The 18,842-nt window shown below is 41.9% G+C and overlaps 1 protein-coding gene across 2 annotated transcripts in view; it reads right to left on the reverse strand.

The window, feature by feature from the left end:
• Positions 1–1,446: 1,446 nt before the first annotated feature.
• Positions 1,447–18,842, reverse strand: part of UGGT2 (UDP-glucose glycoprotein glucosyltransferase 2) — a 670,166-nt gene continuing 652,770 nt past the window's right edge. Inside the window, exons 38-39 of one of the 2 annotated variants that reach the window (XM_073614383.1) lie at positions 7,219–7,363; positions 1,447–1,673 (exon numbers count right to left, since the gene is read on the reverse strand). In XM_073614383.1, coding sequence (XP_073470484.1) covers positions 1,651–1,673; positions 7,219–7,363 — 168 coding nt within the window. In that variant the 3' untranslated portion in view covers positions 1,447–1,650. Of the gene's footprint in view, positions 1,677–7,218; positions 7,364–18,842 lie in introns of both variants that reach the window. The other variant, XM_073614382.1, reaches the window with a different exon arrangement.

Raw genomic sequence — 18,842 nt, forward strand, 5'->3', positions numbered from 1 at the left:
CCAAAATCCCTTCTGAGTTGTGCGCAAACCTGGTAACCAACTATAAGACACGTCTTACCTATGTGCTTGCCAACAAGGGTTTCTCCACCAAGTACTAAGTCATTTTTGCTTGGGGATCACTTATTTTACTCACTGAACTGCAAATCAATGTATAACATTTGTATCATGTGTTTTTTTCTGTTTTTTGGTTGATACTCTGTCTCTATCATTTAAAATACACCTATGATAAAAAATTATGGACCCTTCATTTCTTTGCAAGTGGGCAAACTTACAAAATATGTAGGGTATCAAATAAATATTTTCCCCACAGTACACCTCCACTTTCTGGATGTGGCTCAAACTTTTCAGTTGATGCTTCATATATAGTAGAAAAGTAGTCAAACATAATAACTGATATATGAATCGCTAGCTATTGTACTGGAGTGTATAACAGCAGAATCCACCAATCGATGCAGGGTGATAAGTCTGCCAGTCCTAACCACACTAGACAGCTTTTTTTTTTCTCGCATAAAGAGCATTCCTTGGCCACCACGTGGGAACATCAACACCCCAGGACTCAATGCCTCTTAAAACGGTTATCAAGTAAAATACCTGCGCAACAAAGCACGTGTTTGCCATCCTGGTTGTTTTGTTCCATTTTCCATGTGCTCCTCTCTGGAAGTCAGTGACCCTGAGACCAGGTCATCTTTCTTCTATTTCAGGGGAGAAAAAATAATCATGCGCAGGGGGAAATCTTGAATGCTTAACTCTTTTGATCAGTTTAAGATATATTTAGCTTAGCTGATTCTCACACGCACACACAGTATATATATATATATATATATATATATATATATATATATATATACTGTGCCTTATATATAAAAAAAAAAAATGCCACTTACATTTTACATACACATATATTCATGAAAAAAAAATGCCTCCTAAACAAAAAATATAACCTAATAAAAATGTTAATATAAAATAAAATAAAAAATAAAAGAATTATGTATTCTTCTCTTCTTTCAAGGTAGAAAAACTGCAAAGTAGTAAATGTGAATATAGTACATCTATACAAAACTAGATTTACAGTATAAAGCCTGTGGGAGGGCAGTGTACCTAACCTGAGATGAAATGAACAGTCCATCGAAGAATACATGTAGCTGAAGCACAGCTGCCCAAGAATAGCAGCATATAACTGCCCAAGGGGGGGGTGGTTTACTAACTCCTCATCTGCAGTGTGCTTTATTGCTGTTTAATGAAGCCAAGAGTGAATATTTTGGGCAAATTTACCATTTGCGCCATTGTGGTGGATTTTGTTGAAAAGCAATATTTCACACTACTTGCTTGAAATGGTAGAAGAAACAGATGCCCTTAAACGTTGCACAGAACTTACATAGGGAGTGATTCAATTGGGTAGTAAAGGTCAGCATACTCATGTGCAGAAAAGAACAGGAAACTACCTGCTTGTACTCTAAATCATTATTACATTCAATTTAATAATAATAATAAAAAAAAATTAGGAGAAAACATTTTAGCAGTGCACCACTTCAATGAAGACTTCAGTATGTTCTTTTTATGTACCAAAAAAAAAATGTCACAATTGTTTCAAGTGTTATTTTCTTCTTTTTCTTCTAGGCAAAAGCGATTTCTTTCACATCACTGTGATTTCTAAAGTTCATCATGTTTCATATCTGCTGGAACAAAAGAAACACAGAAGGCAACCGTGAACACCAAACAATGCAGGTTGATCTTTTTCAGATGATTTCACCAGCATGCTGTGTTGTGACACACTACTACTGTAAAAACAGATTATAGCATCATTCCCACTTACTTGCTGGTAAGCAAGCAATATATTCCTACTGTGCATGAAAACATTCACAATATGTGGGTGCAGGTTAGTATTGATTACATTCGGTTATACATGGGCTCTATCCATTAAAGTTGAGCAATGACACTATACTTGAGTTCAAGGAACCTTTAGATGTCAGACTGTTATTCTCAGGCAGAAATAGCGATATGCACAGACTAACTGCCACTCAGTTGTCATGGGAAAACATGGAGCTAAAGGCATGCACACAGGATGTAAAAAAAAAATACCGCTACTTTTACAGGTGTTTGACTTGCGCATTCAGGAGAGGCGCATTTGGGCAGAAATAAAAAAACAAAACAAAACACTGAATGCGCCTAAAGGCATGTCAATTAATATTCTGGTTAAAATAATGCATGAGTGCTTGAAGTGCTAGGTGTGTTTTCTAAGCTGCTTTTTCCTCCCCTGGAGCAAAGGTGTTCAGGGGAGGAAGAAAAAAAAACATCCTGTGTGCATGAGGCCAATGTGTGCACTTTAAAGCGGAGTTCCACACAAAAATGGAACTTCTGCTTTTCGGAACCCTCCCCCCCTCCGGTGTCACATTTGGCACTTTTCAGGGGGGAGGGGGGTGCAGATACCTGTCTAAGACAGGTATTTGCACCCACTTCCGGCATAGACCCCCATGGGAGTCTACGCCTCTTCCCGTCCCCACCGCGCTGTCTCCTGGGAAACACACAGCTCCCAGGAGAGAGCGGGGACCACTTGGGACACGCAGCGCGACTCGCGCATGCGCAGTAGGGAACCGGGAAGTGAAGCCGCAACGCTTCACTTCCTGATTCCCTCACCTAGGATGGCGGCGGCAGCTGCCGACATCGCTGGACCCTGGGACAGGTAAGTGGCTATGTATTAAAAGTCAGCAGCTGCAGTATTTGCAGCTGCTGGCTTTTAATATTTTTTTTTTTTGGCGGTGTGGGTGGACCTCCGCTTTAAGAGGCCTCTCCATTCAGTGAATTCAGTGGGATTTCATCTTTTAGTGAAATGGCACAACTTTACTGAATAAAGGAAAGAAAGAAGATTTGATTGACAACACAGAATAAGCTATGTAAACATATTAGCTGCAAACAACGCCTGCCATTAAAGGGATAGAATTAAAAAAAAAAAAACACGAACGATAAGCGCATTGTACTATGTTTTTCATCTTGGTAACAGCAGGTTATGTCTGCACAAATGCATTTTTGCATACAGAACAATTGTGCTTTAGATTGTCCTAATGTACCTTCCATCGCTCAGGCTTTTTATTTTTACATCACGTAAATGGTTCCTTTCTCTGTGTTAGGAACAATAAACTATTTGTATTCATCTGTGGTTGTAAAGGAGTCATACCTGGTAAAGAGACTCTACCTGACCTGACTCAAAAGCTTTCAATTTATCTCTTCAGGTAACTAATAAAAAACTATCATTATAGCTTCCAATGTTCAAAGAAGAACTCCAGCCATACATAACAAGATAAAAATGAATTGCTTATTAACCCTTTAACTCCACCTCCCAGTGGCCCATTAGATGGGATTTAGTGCTTAGGAGGTGGCACAACTTCTGTATCATGTGACCATTGTAAATTGGCTCTCACACACAGGCACATGATCAGGAGCCTGTCCCGCTTGCTTGCAATCAGAAGCCTTGACCGAAACCTGTGGGTAACAGCTTAGTCAGTGTTCTGGGATCACGCATTAAGCACACTCTCAGCACAGAACCCCACTCTGCCGTTTAAGACCACCTCTTGCTGCTGCATATATGCATTATTCAGTTGGCAAGAGGTGAAAAGATAAAATAACAAAAACAGCTTTTGCTGCAATATTCAGCTTTAATCTAGAGATTTCCAACATAGTACTTTTTTCTGTCACTGGATGACCTCAGTTTGATGGCCAGCATCAATCAACACACTTCCTTTGAAGGCATTTCATCCTGGATCCATCCCAGCCGATGACTGCAGAGTGAAAGGAGAAGAAGCGCAGTGACGAGTTCATCTCTCTGTCACGTTGCTTTTTCTTCCTATTTATTAACCGACTGCCGACCGGCTCACGCCGATATGCGTCAGCAGAAGGGCACGTACAGGCAGATGAATGTACATGTACGTTGCCCTTTAGGAATTGGTTTGTAGCCGCCCTGCTGCGACCTCCGTGAGTGTGATCGCGGGTCCCGCGGACTCGTTGTCTGCGGGGATACCCGCGATCGTCTCACGGAGAGGAAGAACGAGGAAATGCTGATGTAAACAAGCATTTCCCCGTTCTGCCTAGTGACAGGACACTGATCTCAGCTCCCTGTAACCGGGAGCGGTGATCAGTGTCATGTCACACATAGCCACACCCCCCCACAGTTAGAATCACTCCCTAGGGCACACCTAACCCCTTCACTGCCAGTGTCATTTACACAGGAATCAATGCATTTGTATAGCACTGATTGCTGTATAAATGACAATGGTCCCAAAAATGTCCGATGTGTCCACCATAATGTTGCAGTCCCGATAAAAATCACAGATCGCCGCCATTACTAGTAAAAAAAAAATTAAAAATAAAAATGCCATAAAACTATCCCCTATTTTATAGACGCTATAACTTTTGCGCAAACCAATCAATAAATGCTTATTGTGATTTTTTTTTTTAACCAAAAATATGTAGACGAATATGTATCGGCCTAAACTGAGGAAAAAATGATATTTTTTGGGGTTATTTATTATAGCAAAAAGTAAAAAAGAACGCATTTTTTCAAAATTTTTGCTATTTTTTTGTTTATAGCGCAAAAAATAAAAACTGCAGAGGTGATCAAATACCACCAAAAGAAAGCTCTAGACAGATATGTGTGTTACTGTGCTACAAATTGGTATGTCAGAAAACAGCAGTCATAATACAAGAGACAGCTAGAAACTGCTGTCATACTATAGCAATCGACTGCTATCAGGCTACAGGAAACTTTCTGAAGCTGCTGGAATATTAAAGGCTGCTGCCACCTCACTTATGAAAGGCACAGAGTGCAATCAGAAATGTGTATTCTGTAGCTCTAGAAGTACACAAATAAAAGTCACAATACTATACCGCACACACTTCTTTGCAAATGTCACAATTATTTTAGGCAGGTAAGCCCTGATTGTGAACTCACTTGCAGCCTGGACCAATGGCTCAGGCCATACAGTGGGTATCGAAAAGAATCACCCCAGCTGTAAGTACTTATAACATCCAAGTGAAAGACACCAACATGTCAGAATTTTTTTTTTCAAAAACAATCACTAAGTTGGAAAAAGGATCACCCCCTTGTGTCAGTATTTTGTTAAACTACATTTTGCTTTAATTACAGCCTTTAATCTGATGGGATATGACTCTACTAACTTTTCACATCTAGACTTTGCAATATTTGCCCACTCTTCTTTGCAGAACTGCTAAAATTTTCAATGTGGTTTAATTCTGGGCTCTGACTAGGTCATGCAAGGACATTCACCTTTTTCTCCTTCAACCACTGTGTGGTAATTTTTGCTGTGTGCTTTGGGTCATAGTCATGTCCCATAGACAACTTTCTGGCAGAGGGCAGCAGATTTTTCAAGAATTTGATGGTATTTTGCCCCATCCATTTTTCTTCTATCCTGACAAGATCTCCAGTCCCTGCAGCAGAGAAACACCCCCATAACAAGATATTACCACCTCCATGCTGTACTGTAGGAATGCTGTTACTTGGATGGTGAGCTGTATTGGATTTCCGCCAGACATATTGTTTTGTGTTGAGTCCAAATAAATCAATTTTAGTCTCATCTGACCATAACACCTTTTTCCATGTGGCTTCAGAATCCTCAAGGTGCATTTTGGCAAAGCTCAGCCGTGACTGTATGTTGCTTTTCTTAAGGAGTGGCTTTTTTCTTGCAGCCCTCCCATACAAGACACATTTGTGGAGAATTTGTGTTATTGTTGTCACAGGCACACAATGACCACTCTTTGTCATAAATTCCTGCAACTGCTTCAGTGTTGTTGTAGTTCTCTTGGTAGCCTCTCAGACCAGTTTCCTCCAGGCTCTGTCATCCAGTTTGGAGCGACATCCTGATCCAGGGAGGGACTTGTTGTACCAACTACCTTCCACTTCTTAATATTAGACTTCACTTTGCTTCTAGGCATTGATAAAGCCCTTAACATATTTTTGTATCCATCTCCTGACTCGTGCCTGTCCACAACTTTATCCGAGAGATCTTTTGATAGTGCCTTGCTACCCATAGTTGATTGTTTGCTTCAGTTGCACTACCAGGGACTGAAATGCTCCAGGAAATCTCTTTTCATTCTGAACTAACCAAAATGACCACAACTGATCACAGTTGAAAGTCAAATGGCTCTGTGTGCCATTGAGAAGGTGATTAGCTACACCTGATTGAGTTTACAAGTCATTTTTAGAAGGGGGTGATCCTTCTTCCAACAGTGATTCTGTTTTTTAATTTTTTTTCTGACATGTTGGCGTTATAGCTTTCACTTGGATGTTATACGTTTTACTACAGCTGGATAAAACAGAAACTGTGCCGGTCTTCATTTCAGGCTGCAAAGCAACATGTGATTATTTTAAAGGGGGGAGGGATGGGGGGATTCTTTTCTATACCCACTGTATATATTTTTCTGATCAGTATGTGTTCACATTCCATATAATCTTCATGCACCTAACATGTTCAAAGCTTCATTGTGGGAGACATAAGCTACCTTAATGTGAGCTACTGAATAAGGGAATTATCTGGGGTAGAATAGCATTATTAGGCCTCATGCTCACTGGACTTTTTCTGCTGCTCCTAGGGGGTGTTTGGCATTTTTTTTCCCTACCTCTAAATGCCTCTCCATGTTAGCCTATGTCAGAATGCACACATAGGTATTTAGGGGAGTTTAGAGGCAGAAAAAACCCCCACAGCCAGTGCATCCAGGAGCAGCACAGTTTTGGCATAAATAATTTCTGACGCAACTAAACAAGTTACACTAGTTTACAAGAGTCAAGCGTTTTTTTCTGTCAAAACTCTGCTGCCAGAAGTAATGGAATCTAGAACAGTTAGCGAACCTCCAGTGTTCATAAGGCCTTACAATTATGTTAGTACCAGAGTGTTGTACAATTAACCATTGGTCAGAGCAGAACGTTTAGAACTTAAGTAATACACTTTATTTGCTAACATGTCAAGTTTCTACATCAAGCAGAGGCATCTAAAATGTTTTGAAAGCACGCATCTTGAAGAACCTGACATAGTGAATAAAATGTATGTATTCATTATTTTATTCCTAATGCTGTTGTATAACTGTATTCTTTGTGCAGTCTCTGTTAAAATAAAACCAAAATTCTTGACCAATGTACATGAAAAGGGCTAATGATGAAATGATTAAATATCAGTAGGGAATTGATGAGATTACTCAAATCCATACTCTTACCAGTGGCAGAGGCCTGTGTGTCATTCTTTTTCTGCCAGTCTATCCTTTTCAGAAGTTGTCTGATCTCATTGTCATAGTCTGCCCACTCAGGTACTATCCGTGCAGCAGCTTTTAGTTTTGGTTCTTTTGTTTTGGGATTATTACACTGTGATGTAACACAAAACATAATCAATTGTTATGTACACAATATTATACAGATTAGTAAACATTTCAGTTTTTCAAACTAGGTCAAATAAATGTAATTACATCATTTCTTGTTATTAAAGTAAAACCACACTTTTGTGGTTTCTAACAATCCAGATAAAGCACATGCACTGCAAGGATTTTAGCAATTTTTTTTTCTTAATTTCTGCTGTTCCAAAGATATGGATATCTGTTTTACCATACTCTTTTAAAGCAACTGCTAAATAGGAGAATCTGCCTTCACAATCATTCCTTGATCAATCTCCGCTTTGTAACAGATGAAACAGCTCAAGCAAACCTTTAATCTTGAAAGTATCTCACAAAATACATAAAAAACAGCAACTTTCCCTACTGCAGGGGATGCTTTCGATGAACCAATCATATACACAGAGAGAAGATTTCTGTGCACATGTTGCCATAGTTGCTAGGTAGTGACACTCAAGTCCCCCCTTTAATTTAGAGTTCCCATTAACATCAGTCTTCTTTTACATCACAGTCCTGCGCAGTAACGCAGAGTGCAGGAGTCAGGAGTGGTTACTGCACAAATCACAGGGGTTAGAAATATGTAATACACAGGCTAGTGCATGGAGTACAACTAAAAAAGTACCCCCTCCTTCAAGTACAAAATTCCCACCACAGCCTATATCCTCCCAGTATAGCTGCAGCAGCTCATTTATATGCAAACCCTATTGGATTTACAGTCCTGCACAAACTGTGAACTGTTGGAACATATGCATGGAGGCCCCCCTTACCTTGGCCTCTGCTGACAGGATCATCAAATTTTGCAGTGTGGGAGATCACAGTAAGCCCTATTCCCCTTGGGGCCTGTGTGCTTGGAACGCACTGCACATATTGCACTGTGATAATGCCTTTCCCATGCATCCTCCAGGGTGGTTCACTAGATTGATGGTCCCGCCCCCAAACAAGAAACACACGATCAGAAAGTTTTTTATTTTTATTTTTTAGATCAGAGTTTAAAAGGCTCCCAGGAGAAATCAGCTTGTTAGCAAAATGACTGAAAAAAGGAGGGAGCTCATTATCCTGGAGGGTTCATGGAAACTGAGTCAATAACTCCAAACTTTCCAAATGATCTTCCAGGTCAGTTCACTACAGAGACTAGCAAGATGTCACCTTGGGTGGGTCAGTGGCCTAAAGCACTTTCCTACTGAAAACGTGATCTTCTCTGGATAGCAGGTTGATCTGGTAATGATTCACAAAAGTATTAAATGCTGGTTTATGTGGCGGATTTACCACCTTTAGGCCCAGGATGTGGAGAGAGATCTTGTGGAACGAGCTGTGATGTGTATAGAACAGCATTTTCCTGCTGTAGCGTAGGTCATCTTAACACCTGGAGGGATCCATCTTGCAATGAATACTTTAGATACTTTGCTTTCTGTGTTAGGTTGGTAGAAAAGAATAAATAGAGCATGAAAATGTTCCAAAGATTGGGTGCTTTCAATGCATTGGAGTATATGCATTTTCTCACATCCAAAGAGGAAAATTTGGCTTCTTTAGGGGTTGATGATTGCTGACAGAAGGATGGTAAAATGAAGCATTTTCTTAGTGAAAAGGCTTGCATCTTGCCGACTCTATGAGCAGAAGTAGTACCAACCAGGTATGCCAGTTTTATGGTGACATGAGAATCAATAATTGGTTCAAATGGAGAAATAGTTAAGTACATTTGGTAATCTGAAGGTCCCAAGGACATATCGGAAGTACTGTTGGTGGTCTGTGTCTAAGAAGAGCTTTGAAGAACTGTCTGATTAGGAGTTTATTGGTCAGGTTCCTGTCTACAAATGCTAAGCGTAGTGCCTGAGTTTTTTGCACCAGGAACGAGAACCTGGCCATTGTGGAGCGAATAAAGTGACACTAAACTCTGGTTTTAAAACAAAGTCTATTTGAGTATGTTCTCTTAACTCAAAAAGCACCTTCTATCGCTCCCAGCCCCTTCCAAATCTCCAAAGTCTTTTTTGCTGCTGTGATCCAACTTCCCATTAGAGGGTGGCTATGTTTGCATACAACAGCTCATATGAGTGCAATACTCATTCAAACAAACACAAGTGAGGGGGAAAAGAACAGACTCAGAAGCTCACAGTGTAGTAGTGGATGTGTATGGATTATTTTTGAATAAGGATATAATTTATTGTCACTTTAAGGTGATTCTGCAATGCTACACGCTAATCTTCTTGAGGACTTTTCCCAGAAGAGTAGCGAAAAATACCACTTGTGGGCTAAAGCATTAAAAGGCATTTGAGCCATGGCAAAGAGGTTTACTTGAGGAGGTCCCCACTTCCTGACTAGGTGATGAAACACCTACAAGTGCAGAGCCCACTGCTTTTGGTGAGTTTGTTCCTGCTCAGTAGGTCATGCAATAACAAGTGTGGTTCTCTTCTGAAGAGTCTTGGACTTTGTCTAGATAAGAAACTTCTGTATGGTTGTCTGACATCAACAGCATGTGCTTTGTCAGAATCTTGGGTCTGAAGTGTTGACGTACTTCCTCCACTGCCTGAAATTCTCTGTCAACTGATGATCATGACGTGAATAGGGGTGTCAGTTTTCCCAGTGCCAACTGGTCTTATATGCGAGTTTCCCAGTCCCACACATTGGCATCTGTGGCAATATTCACCTGAGCACCCCAGCCTTCCTTGACATAAGTAGTTTTCCTTGGTCCACCATTTCAGGGAATCTTTCACTTTTCCGGTCATCCAGAGTGGCCTGCCCAGGCTTGCTTTCCCACCCCTCCAATTTTTTTTTTTTTAAATTCCTTTATTTTCATACTGAGTAGGTACAACCAGTTACATATTCATTTATACAACAGTGTTAGAATCAAGCAAATGGAATACAGAAGTAAGTTTATAACCCGAGATATCAAAAACAGCAAGGTCAGAATATCTGATTACTTAAATTAGCACCATATCCACAGTTTGTGGGGATTATACCCCCACATAACACTACTGCCCAAAAATAGGACCTTGAGAGTGCTCCGGGGTCTTAGTTGCTTGGTTCGGTACTGATTCCCTGAGGTGGTAGATTGCATCACTCAGTGATAGATGAAGTTTTTTTTTTTTTTTTTCCGGTAAGGATAGTAAAGGTGGGGATCTAAAAAGCTATGAAACCCAGACATGGGACCAAATGAGAAGGTAGTTGATTTTAAGATTTGCTTTGTATCTGGCCGTAGGGAAACCCATGCATGAGAATGCGTTAGACAGAGACCAATATCCCCGGGGATAGGTAAGGGAGATGTCAGGATAAGGGGGGGAGGGAGGGTGAGGAAAGGAAGGGGAACAGAGAGGGGAGTAGAAGATGGGGGGTTAAGATATAAGAGAGCAAGAGTACAGAAAGTATGAGAATACGAAATATAAGGAGGATTGACCTCCGCCTGAAGTGTGGAGCATGTTCATTCAGTTAGCTTGGTTGCTGGATTGCTCCATTTCCTGAAGATATGCTTCCGTGTATATAAAGTGCTGCCAGGGTCTCCAGGTTTCCCGAAAGGCCTCCTCCCTATTGTGTAGGGTAGCCGTGAGATCCTCCATGTCCCTTAGTTCATTAACTTTGGTGAACCACAAGGATTTCGCCGGTGGTCTCTCCGATTTCCAACACAGGGGAATGCATGCCTTTGCGGCATTCAAAAGTTGAATGGTGAGAGAGGTCTTGTATTTTTTAATGGGTCGATCTGACAGATGGAGCAGACAGGCTGCAGGGTTCCCCTCCAGGGAAACACCCGTGAGGTGACCGATTGTGCGGGCCACCCCTAGCCAGAAAGGGGCAAGTTTGGGGCATGACCAGAAAATGTGTAACATCGTCCCCTCCTCAGTACCACAACGCCAACAGAGGCTGGGCAGTTGAGGGAAGAAACGATGAAGGATGGCAGGGACCCTGTACCAGCGTGTCATGATTTTGTAACCAGTTTCTTGAACCCTGGTCGCGATTGAGGATTTCTGGGCAAAGTAAAGAATTTTTTGTCTCTGTACATCAGTGAATTGGATTCCAAGTTCCCCCTCCCATTTAGTGAGAAACGAGGGTACGTATCCCTCCTCTGGTTGGGTGAGGGATGAGTATATCAGTGACAGGCAGTGTCGTATCGGCTCCCCCCGGTGGCAGATGAGCTCCAATTCAGTTAGTTTGCGGGTAACCCCTGGTTTCCGTAGATAGCTGCGTAGACCACCCCTCCAATTTGCTTGGATTAGTCTGGAATGAGTTTGAGCCAATATGACCCCAGGGATAGCTGAACTCATACTGTTTAAAATTGACATAGCTGTCTTTATGGAAAGCGAGTCGATATTTGGCAACCACCTTTTCAGGTTTGAGATCTTTGATGTCTTGTGTTTGATTGAGTCCAACTGGTAACCCAGAAATATTGCTCTCTGCTTCAGACACTGATGCGACTTCTCCCAATTCAGGATCCATCCTAGGCCTTGGAGAAGATACGTGGTCTTGCAGAGATTCTTTGTCACCTCACCTGGAGTCTTATGGGGCGTACACACGGTCGGACTTTTCGGCTACAAAAAAACTTTCGACGGACTTTTGGCGGACTTGCGGCCGACTTTCTAACGAACGGACTTGCCTACATACGATCACACAAAAGTCCGACGGATTCGTACGTGATGAAGTACACCGGACTAAAATAAGGAAGTTGATAGCCAGTAGCCAATAGCTGCCCTAGCGTGGGTTTTTGTCCATCGGACTAGCATACAGACGAGCGGATTTCTGGGTCCGGTGGAGTTACAACGTAAAGATTTGAAGCATGTTCCAAATCTAAAGTCCGTCAGATTTGTGGCTGGAAAAGTCCGCTGAAAGTCCGGGGAAGCCCACACACGATCAGATTGTCTGCTGGACATGGTCCGTCTGACTTTTGTAGCTGAAAAGTCCGACCGTGTGTACGCGGCATTAGCATGGAATTATGCCAATCCCCTTATTTACTCAAGATCACCATCACTTCTGACATCTATGTAAAAATTACTGGCACTGAGCCAGGCCAAAGGGAGAGGCTGGAACTGAAAACAATGTGTCTCCTTTCTACTATATCTCTGTGGTCTGAGTAAATGGGGATTTGTAACTAGGCATTCTTGATGTCTAATGTCATGAACAGGTTTGGGAGAAGAAGGTTTCTATACTGTGTACATGCTCTCTATTCTAAACCTTCTGCGTCTCACTGCTGTGATTTTCTAAATTATTATAAGGAAAACACAGACAGTTTCTTCTAGAGAAAGATATGGAGTAGAAGCCTTTTTTTCTGATTCACTGGTACTCTCACAATCACCTGTTATTAACGGAGTTCCTTTGAGGACTGGCTCATGGCTGTGGCTAATGACAGATTTAAGGGAAAGTTGGTGATGAAAAGTATTTGAGGAGCAGTGTGAAGGAGCTCCAACTCTTTGCCTGATAATGTTTAATATGAATAGGTTGTAGCATTGCTCTGCTCGTCGGTGAAAGAGGCCCATTAATCTTTCACTGACCCATTGCTAGGCATCATTGGGGGATTTGCATCAGCAACACAAGGGTTAAACAGAAACATTCCTTTGCTGCATGCTGGCTTCCTTCTTGCTCTGTTTGTTCCTTTGTGTTGTCTTTGGGTTATTCTTATGAATGGACCTTCTATTGTATTTATACCACCATGTCTTCTCCTGCTAAGGTTTGGGAAAGGAGAGCCTAATTGTTCAATCCAGAATTAATATTCCTGGCTACGTGGTGTTTGGCCACTATCAGTATAAATGTTGGGGGGGATGTTTCCCATGCCTTTTTCAACAGAACACTAGGCTTTATGTCCATCGGGTCTCTCCGTTGTCTCATTTACTCAAGAAGGTAGTCAAAAATTTTTTTAGACACCTTGGAGAAAGGTGTACAGTTTGAGGGACTTGACCTAAAATCCAGGCTCTTCATCAAAGGAAATTCTCTTGACAGCTTTCAGAAAGATTAGTCTATTCTTTCTTTCCACAGGGAATAATATCCTTCACTGTGGGTGTATGGGGGAACAATGGCCTTTGATTTCCTCAAAACTGCTATACAGGTGGTATGCACTGATTTGACCTTTGACTTCTCATGGATCTGCCATGTGGAATATATTGCTTTAAGTCCTTTTTCAGTTTCCTCGACCGGGAACATACTGTACATCTTGAAGTATGGGCACTGATGGACACTGATGGGTTGCATTGCTGGGCATCACTTGTCTGTACTGATCCATAATGTTGCCAGTCAGTGCCTATTTGTGGGCACTGATTGGCAGGTATTGGGTATTTGTTTTATATGTGGATGGCCATGGGGTACATACCTGGCAATCCACATGCTGGGGGCTTCCCTGGTGGTCCTGGCGGCTTCCCTGGTGGTCCAATGTGGGCATAAACAATCAGCACAGACCCCCCCCTGTCAGGAGAGCCGTCGATCGGCTCTCCTCTACTCGCATATGTACCCCATGGCCATCCACATATAAAACAAATGCCCAATACATGCCAATCAGTGTCCATCAGTGCCACCTCTCAGTGCCCATACTTCAAGATGTACAGTATGTTCCCGGTCGAGGAAACTGAAAAAGGACTTAAAGCAATATATTCCACATGGTAGATCCATGAGAAGTCAAAGGTCAAATCAGTGCATACCACCTGTATAGCAGTTTTGAGGAAACCAAAGGCCATTGTTCCCCCATACACCCACAGTGAAGGATATTATTCCCAGTGGAAAGAAAGAATAGACTAATCTTTCTGAAAGCTGTCAAGAGGATGATCATGTGGCAAAGAGCCTCCGTCGGAGGCTCTTTACCGAGATCGGTGTAGCGGTATGTCAGACTGACACACCGCACCACCGATCGCCGCTATGGGCGCGCGGCGGCTGTTATCCTGCTGGACGTCATATGACGCCCAGTCAGGATAACTGAACTACAGCCTGGACGTCATTTTGCTATAGGCCGGACAGGAAGTGGTTAAAGTTTCCATTAACTGAATGGAAAAACTGAAATTTTGAAAAAATATCATGTTTTAGGGTGCCCCATCAGATCTTAAAAAAAAAAAAAAGAGGAAGCCTCTGTCCTTATGATTTTGTTAAGACATGATTGGCACAGATCGTAGCGGATATTAGCCGGCAACTCCAAAATATGATTTTTTTAAAAATTGGCTAAGTGTAAAAAACAGCGAATACAGCTAACACATTTCACCCATTATGGCCTTACTCATAGAAAAATACAGCCAAAATGCGTTAGCTGTAGTAGCTGCATTTTCTACATGCAGCCAAAAAAAAATTCATATTTTGGAGTTCACAGAGTTGCCGGCTAATATTCACTATTATATTCAGGTGTAAAGGGACTGTACATCCCAGGAATTTTCCTTGGCTTTTTTCTAACATATATACCTGTTGCCCTCCAATGCTCCTTGCTGCAAGGGCCAGTGGCTTACCTTTTTGTACTGTTGACATACTGGTCAGGCAACGCACGGATGCCTTTGCAGCCATTTTGCTATGTGCTGGGTGTTCAGTGTGTCCCTGTGCCTTTAAGAAGGTGTGGGCTCCCTTCAGTCCATCTGCCCTCTATCTATCCATCAGAATGCATGTGCTTCCACTGTCGAGTCACTTATAAGTCAGTGATAGGACTACAGATACCAGGGTGCTTTGGCGGGGCCTGCAGCTTAAGTATGTATTTGCAAATGTGTGCAGACTAAACCCCTGTTTTTAATGCATACTGTTAGACAGGTTAATTTGGTTGACCGCAAGCTGGTCAGTAAGTGAGCTTGGAATTTTCCTTGGATTTTTTTCTAGCATATGTTGCCTTCCTTGCTGCAAGGGCCAGTTACAGGTGGGGGCAGTGGCTTACCTTTTTCCTTTTTGTACAGATTTCCTAATTAAGCAGTAGAGCTTGTGTATCGTATTCAGTGATTGGCACAAGAGATTAAGAGGATAGCGCCGCAATTGCCACACCATCTTCTGGTACTGGCCTGTAAGACAGCAAGGACACATGGCCAAAACAGCCTTCAGTGTTCAAACCCAGGGGTGGGAGTAAGGGACAAAAGAAAAGGGTGGGGGGGGGGGGCATAGGAGTAGAGAAAGGAATTAGAGCTTAAAGTGGTTGTAAAAGCTGAAGGTTTTTTACCTTCATGCATTCTATGCATGAAGGTAAAAAGACCTTCTCTGTGCACCAGCCCCCTGAATACTTACCTGAGCCTGATCTTCCTCCAGCGATGTGCACAAGAGCCTCGACTCTCCGGGTACTCTCCATCCTCATTGTCTGAGACAGTCAATGGCTTCTGCTGCTGTCAATCACAGCCAGTGAGAAAATGAGGAGAGAGGGGCGGGCTTCTGGGAGCCTTTTGTATTCTTTGATCATATGTTTTCTGCAGGGGGTGGATCCATCACTTATGCCAGCCATATTAGAGGATGATTTGAAAAAATAACTTTTGAGTGGACAAAGTTTGATCATATGATTAGAGCAGGTAAATGCTCTCACAACATTTATGCCCCGTACACACGGTCGGACATTGATCGGACATTCCGACAACAAAATCCTAGGATTTTTTTTCGACAGATGTTGGCTCAAACTTGTCTTGCATACACACAGTCACACAAAGTTGTCGGAAAATCCGATCATTCTGAACGCGGTGATGTAAAACACGTACGTCGGGACTATAAACGGGGCAGTAGCCAATAGCTTTCATCTCTTTATTTATTCTGAGCATGCGTGGCACTTTGTGCGTCGGATTTGTGTACACATTATCTCTTTTGATCGAATACAGCCATGAGTCTTTTTTGGAAAGATGCAACAAGTTTTTCACACCTGGATTTGGGGATCCTCTGCCATTTCTCCTTGCAGATCCTCTCCAGTTCTGTCAGGTTGGATGGTAAACGTTGGTGGAGAGCCATTTTTAGGTCTCTCCAGAGATGCTCAATTGGGTTTAAGTCAGGGCTCTGGCTGGGCCATTCAAGAACAGTCACGGAGTTGTTGTGAAGCCACTCCTTCGTTATTTTAGCTGTGTGCTTAGGGTCATTGTCTTGTTGGAAGGTAAACCTTCGGCCCAGTCTGAGGTCCTGAGCACTCTGGAGAAGGTTTTCGTCCAGAATATCCCTGTACTTGGCCAAATTCATCTTTCTCTCGATTGCAACCAGTCGTCCTGTCCCTGCAGCTGAAAAACACCCCCACAGCATGATGCTGCCACCACCATGCTTCACTGTTGGGACTGTATTGGACAGGTGATGAGCAGTGCCTGGTTTTCTCCACACATACCGCTTAGAATTAATGCCAAAAAGTTCTATCTTGATCTCATCAGACCAGAGAATCTTGTTTCTCACCATCTTGTAGTCCTTCAGGTGTTTTTTTAGCAAACTCCATGCGGGCTTTCATGCATCTTTCACTGAGGAGAGGCTTCCGTCGGGCCACTCTGCCATAAAGCCCCGACTGGTGGAGGGCTGCAGTGATGGTTGACTTTCTACAACTTTCTCCCATCTTCCGACTGCATCTCTGGAGCTCAGCCATAGTGATCTTTGGGTTCTTCTTTACCTCTCTCACCAAGGCTCTTCTCCCCCTGATAACTCAGTTTGGCCGGACGGACAGCTCTAGGAAGGGTTCTGGTCGTCCTAAACATCTTCCATTTAAGGATTATGGAGGCCACTGTGCTCTTAGGAACCTTAAGTGCAGCAGAAATTTTCTTGTAACCTTGGCCAGATCTGTACCTTGCCACAATTCTGTCTCTGAGCTCTTCAGGCAGTTCCTTTGACCTCATGATTCTTATTTGCTCTGACATGCACTGTGAGCTGTAGGGTCTTATATAGACAGGTGTGTGGCTTTCCTAAGCAAGTCCAATCAGTATAATCAAACACAGCTGGACTCAAATGAAGGCGTAGAACCATCTCAAGGATGATCAGAAGAAATGGGCAGCACCTGAGTTAAATATACGAGGGTCTGAATACTTAGGACCATGTGATATTTCATTTTTTCTTTTTTTAATAAATCTGCAAAAATGTCAACAATTCTGTGTTTTTCTGTCAATATGGGGTGCTGTGTGTACATTAATGAGGAAAAAAATTAACTTAAATGATTTTAGCAAATGGCTGCAATATAACAAAGAGTGAAAAATTTAAAGGGGTCTGAATACTTTCCGTCCCCACTGTATATATATTAGCTTTACATACACTTTAAAATGTCTCAGCAAAAATATGACAGAAAATAAAACAAAAAATAAAAGTAGTTGCTTTAACCTGCACTGGTGCTGAAATCTGACCAGCTGTGAACTGCCTTCTTCCTTTTTATACATTGGTCTTTAAATGTTTTACATGTACAAAAATAATATGAGTTTTTCACTGTCCTACAATTTATTCCACTGAACTCTAGGAAAAGAGCATCTGACAGCCAATAAGATGATAAAAATAACAGACGGAGATGTAAACTGCACAAGTTATGAAATTCCACTGTGAAATTCCCTCTCTCTTCAAAGCGCCACGCAGTACAATAAACTGCAATTGTAACCCAACCGCTTATATTATTGCTGATATCTCTTTAAATCAATATATTATGCCAAGGGCTGTCAAGATCTTTAAGATGCTGTTTGAATAGCTGTCATATTTTTCCCCATGACCACCCCAGGCAATAATGTAGTTCTACTTTCTAGTCGTTGACAGATTACAGAATAGTTTATTGACTTGTACAAATTGAGCATTTACAGAATAAGACATGCTCCCAGGCGGTGTGCTGTACATTTTCTCTTCATTCTTTTTTCAACACATTCAATACAGAATGAGAATTCCAAGCCTACGGATAAGATCTTTCCCATGGCTTATTAGACTTGATCCCTTTAGGCACAGGTGGAACAAGAAGCTGCCGCATTCGATTAAGAACTGAAAACAAAAAGGAACCAATTTCCTAACACTGTAAAGAAAGCAAAATGTCAGAAAGATATATGGGCTCTGAAATACAGTTAACCAGATGGAACATTTAGCTTACTGTACAAAGCAAAATGTCCTGAAACTATGTATCGCCAAGCTAAATTTACCCATAATAAGGGTGTGTAGAGAGCATTGAAATTGAGAGTCAGTTCCTGTCCAGACACTTTACAAATATAAGGTCATGGCTCATTCTGGAGCCAGTCAAGTCTACTTTCCCTGAATAACTGCCATGTCAGTGGGAGAACAGTTCAATGCACAAGATAAATAAAAACTAGCAAGGCAAAAATGAAAGTACAGTCGCATATAAATACAAGATTAAGCAAACAAGTGGACAACATCCTCTGGCAGACAGAAGGTAAGTGTCAGAGTAGATGATGACGGTTCAGTTATTTCTAGCTGGTGAATGGATACCATTCATAAAGAGTTTCATTCAGTTTTGGTGGCATCTGTCTGATGAGGGCTCTCACTGTTGCAGATTTTCTGTAAATAACAACTGCAAACTAGACAAAAGCTAAAGTGATATTGGACACATCATAGATGCTAGTGAATGGTCAGACATACTCTATATACATAATCCGATCCCACAA

This window comes from Aquarana catesbeiana, linkage group LG02 (genome assembly GCF_042186555.1).
Source record: "Aquarana catesbeiana isolate 2022-GZ linkage group LG02, ASM4218655v1, whole genome shotgun sequence".
NCBI classification, from domain to species: domain Eukaryota; kingdom Metazoa; phylum Chordata; class Amphibia; order Anura; family Ranidae; genus Aquarana; species Aquarana catesbeiana.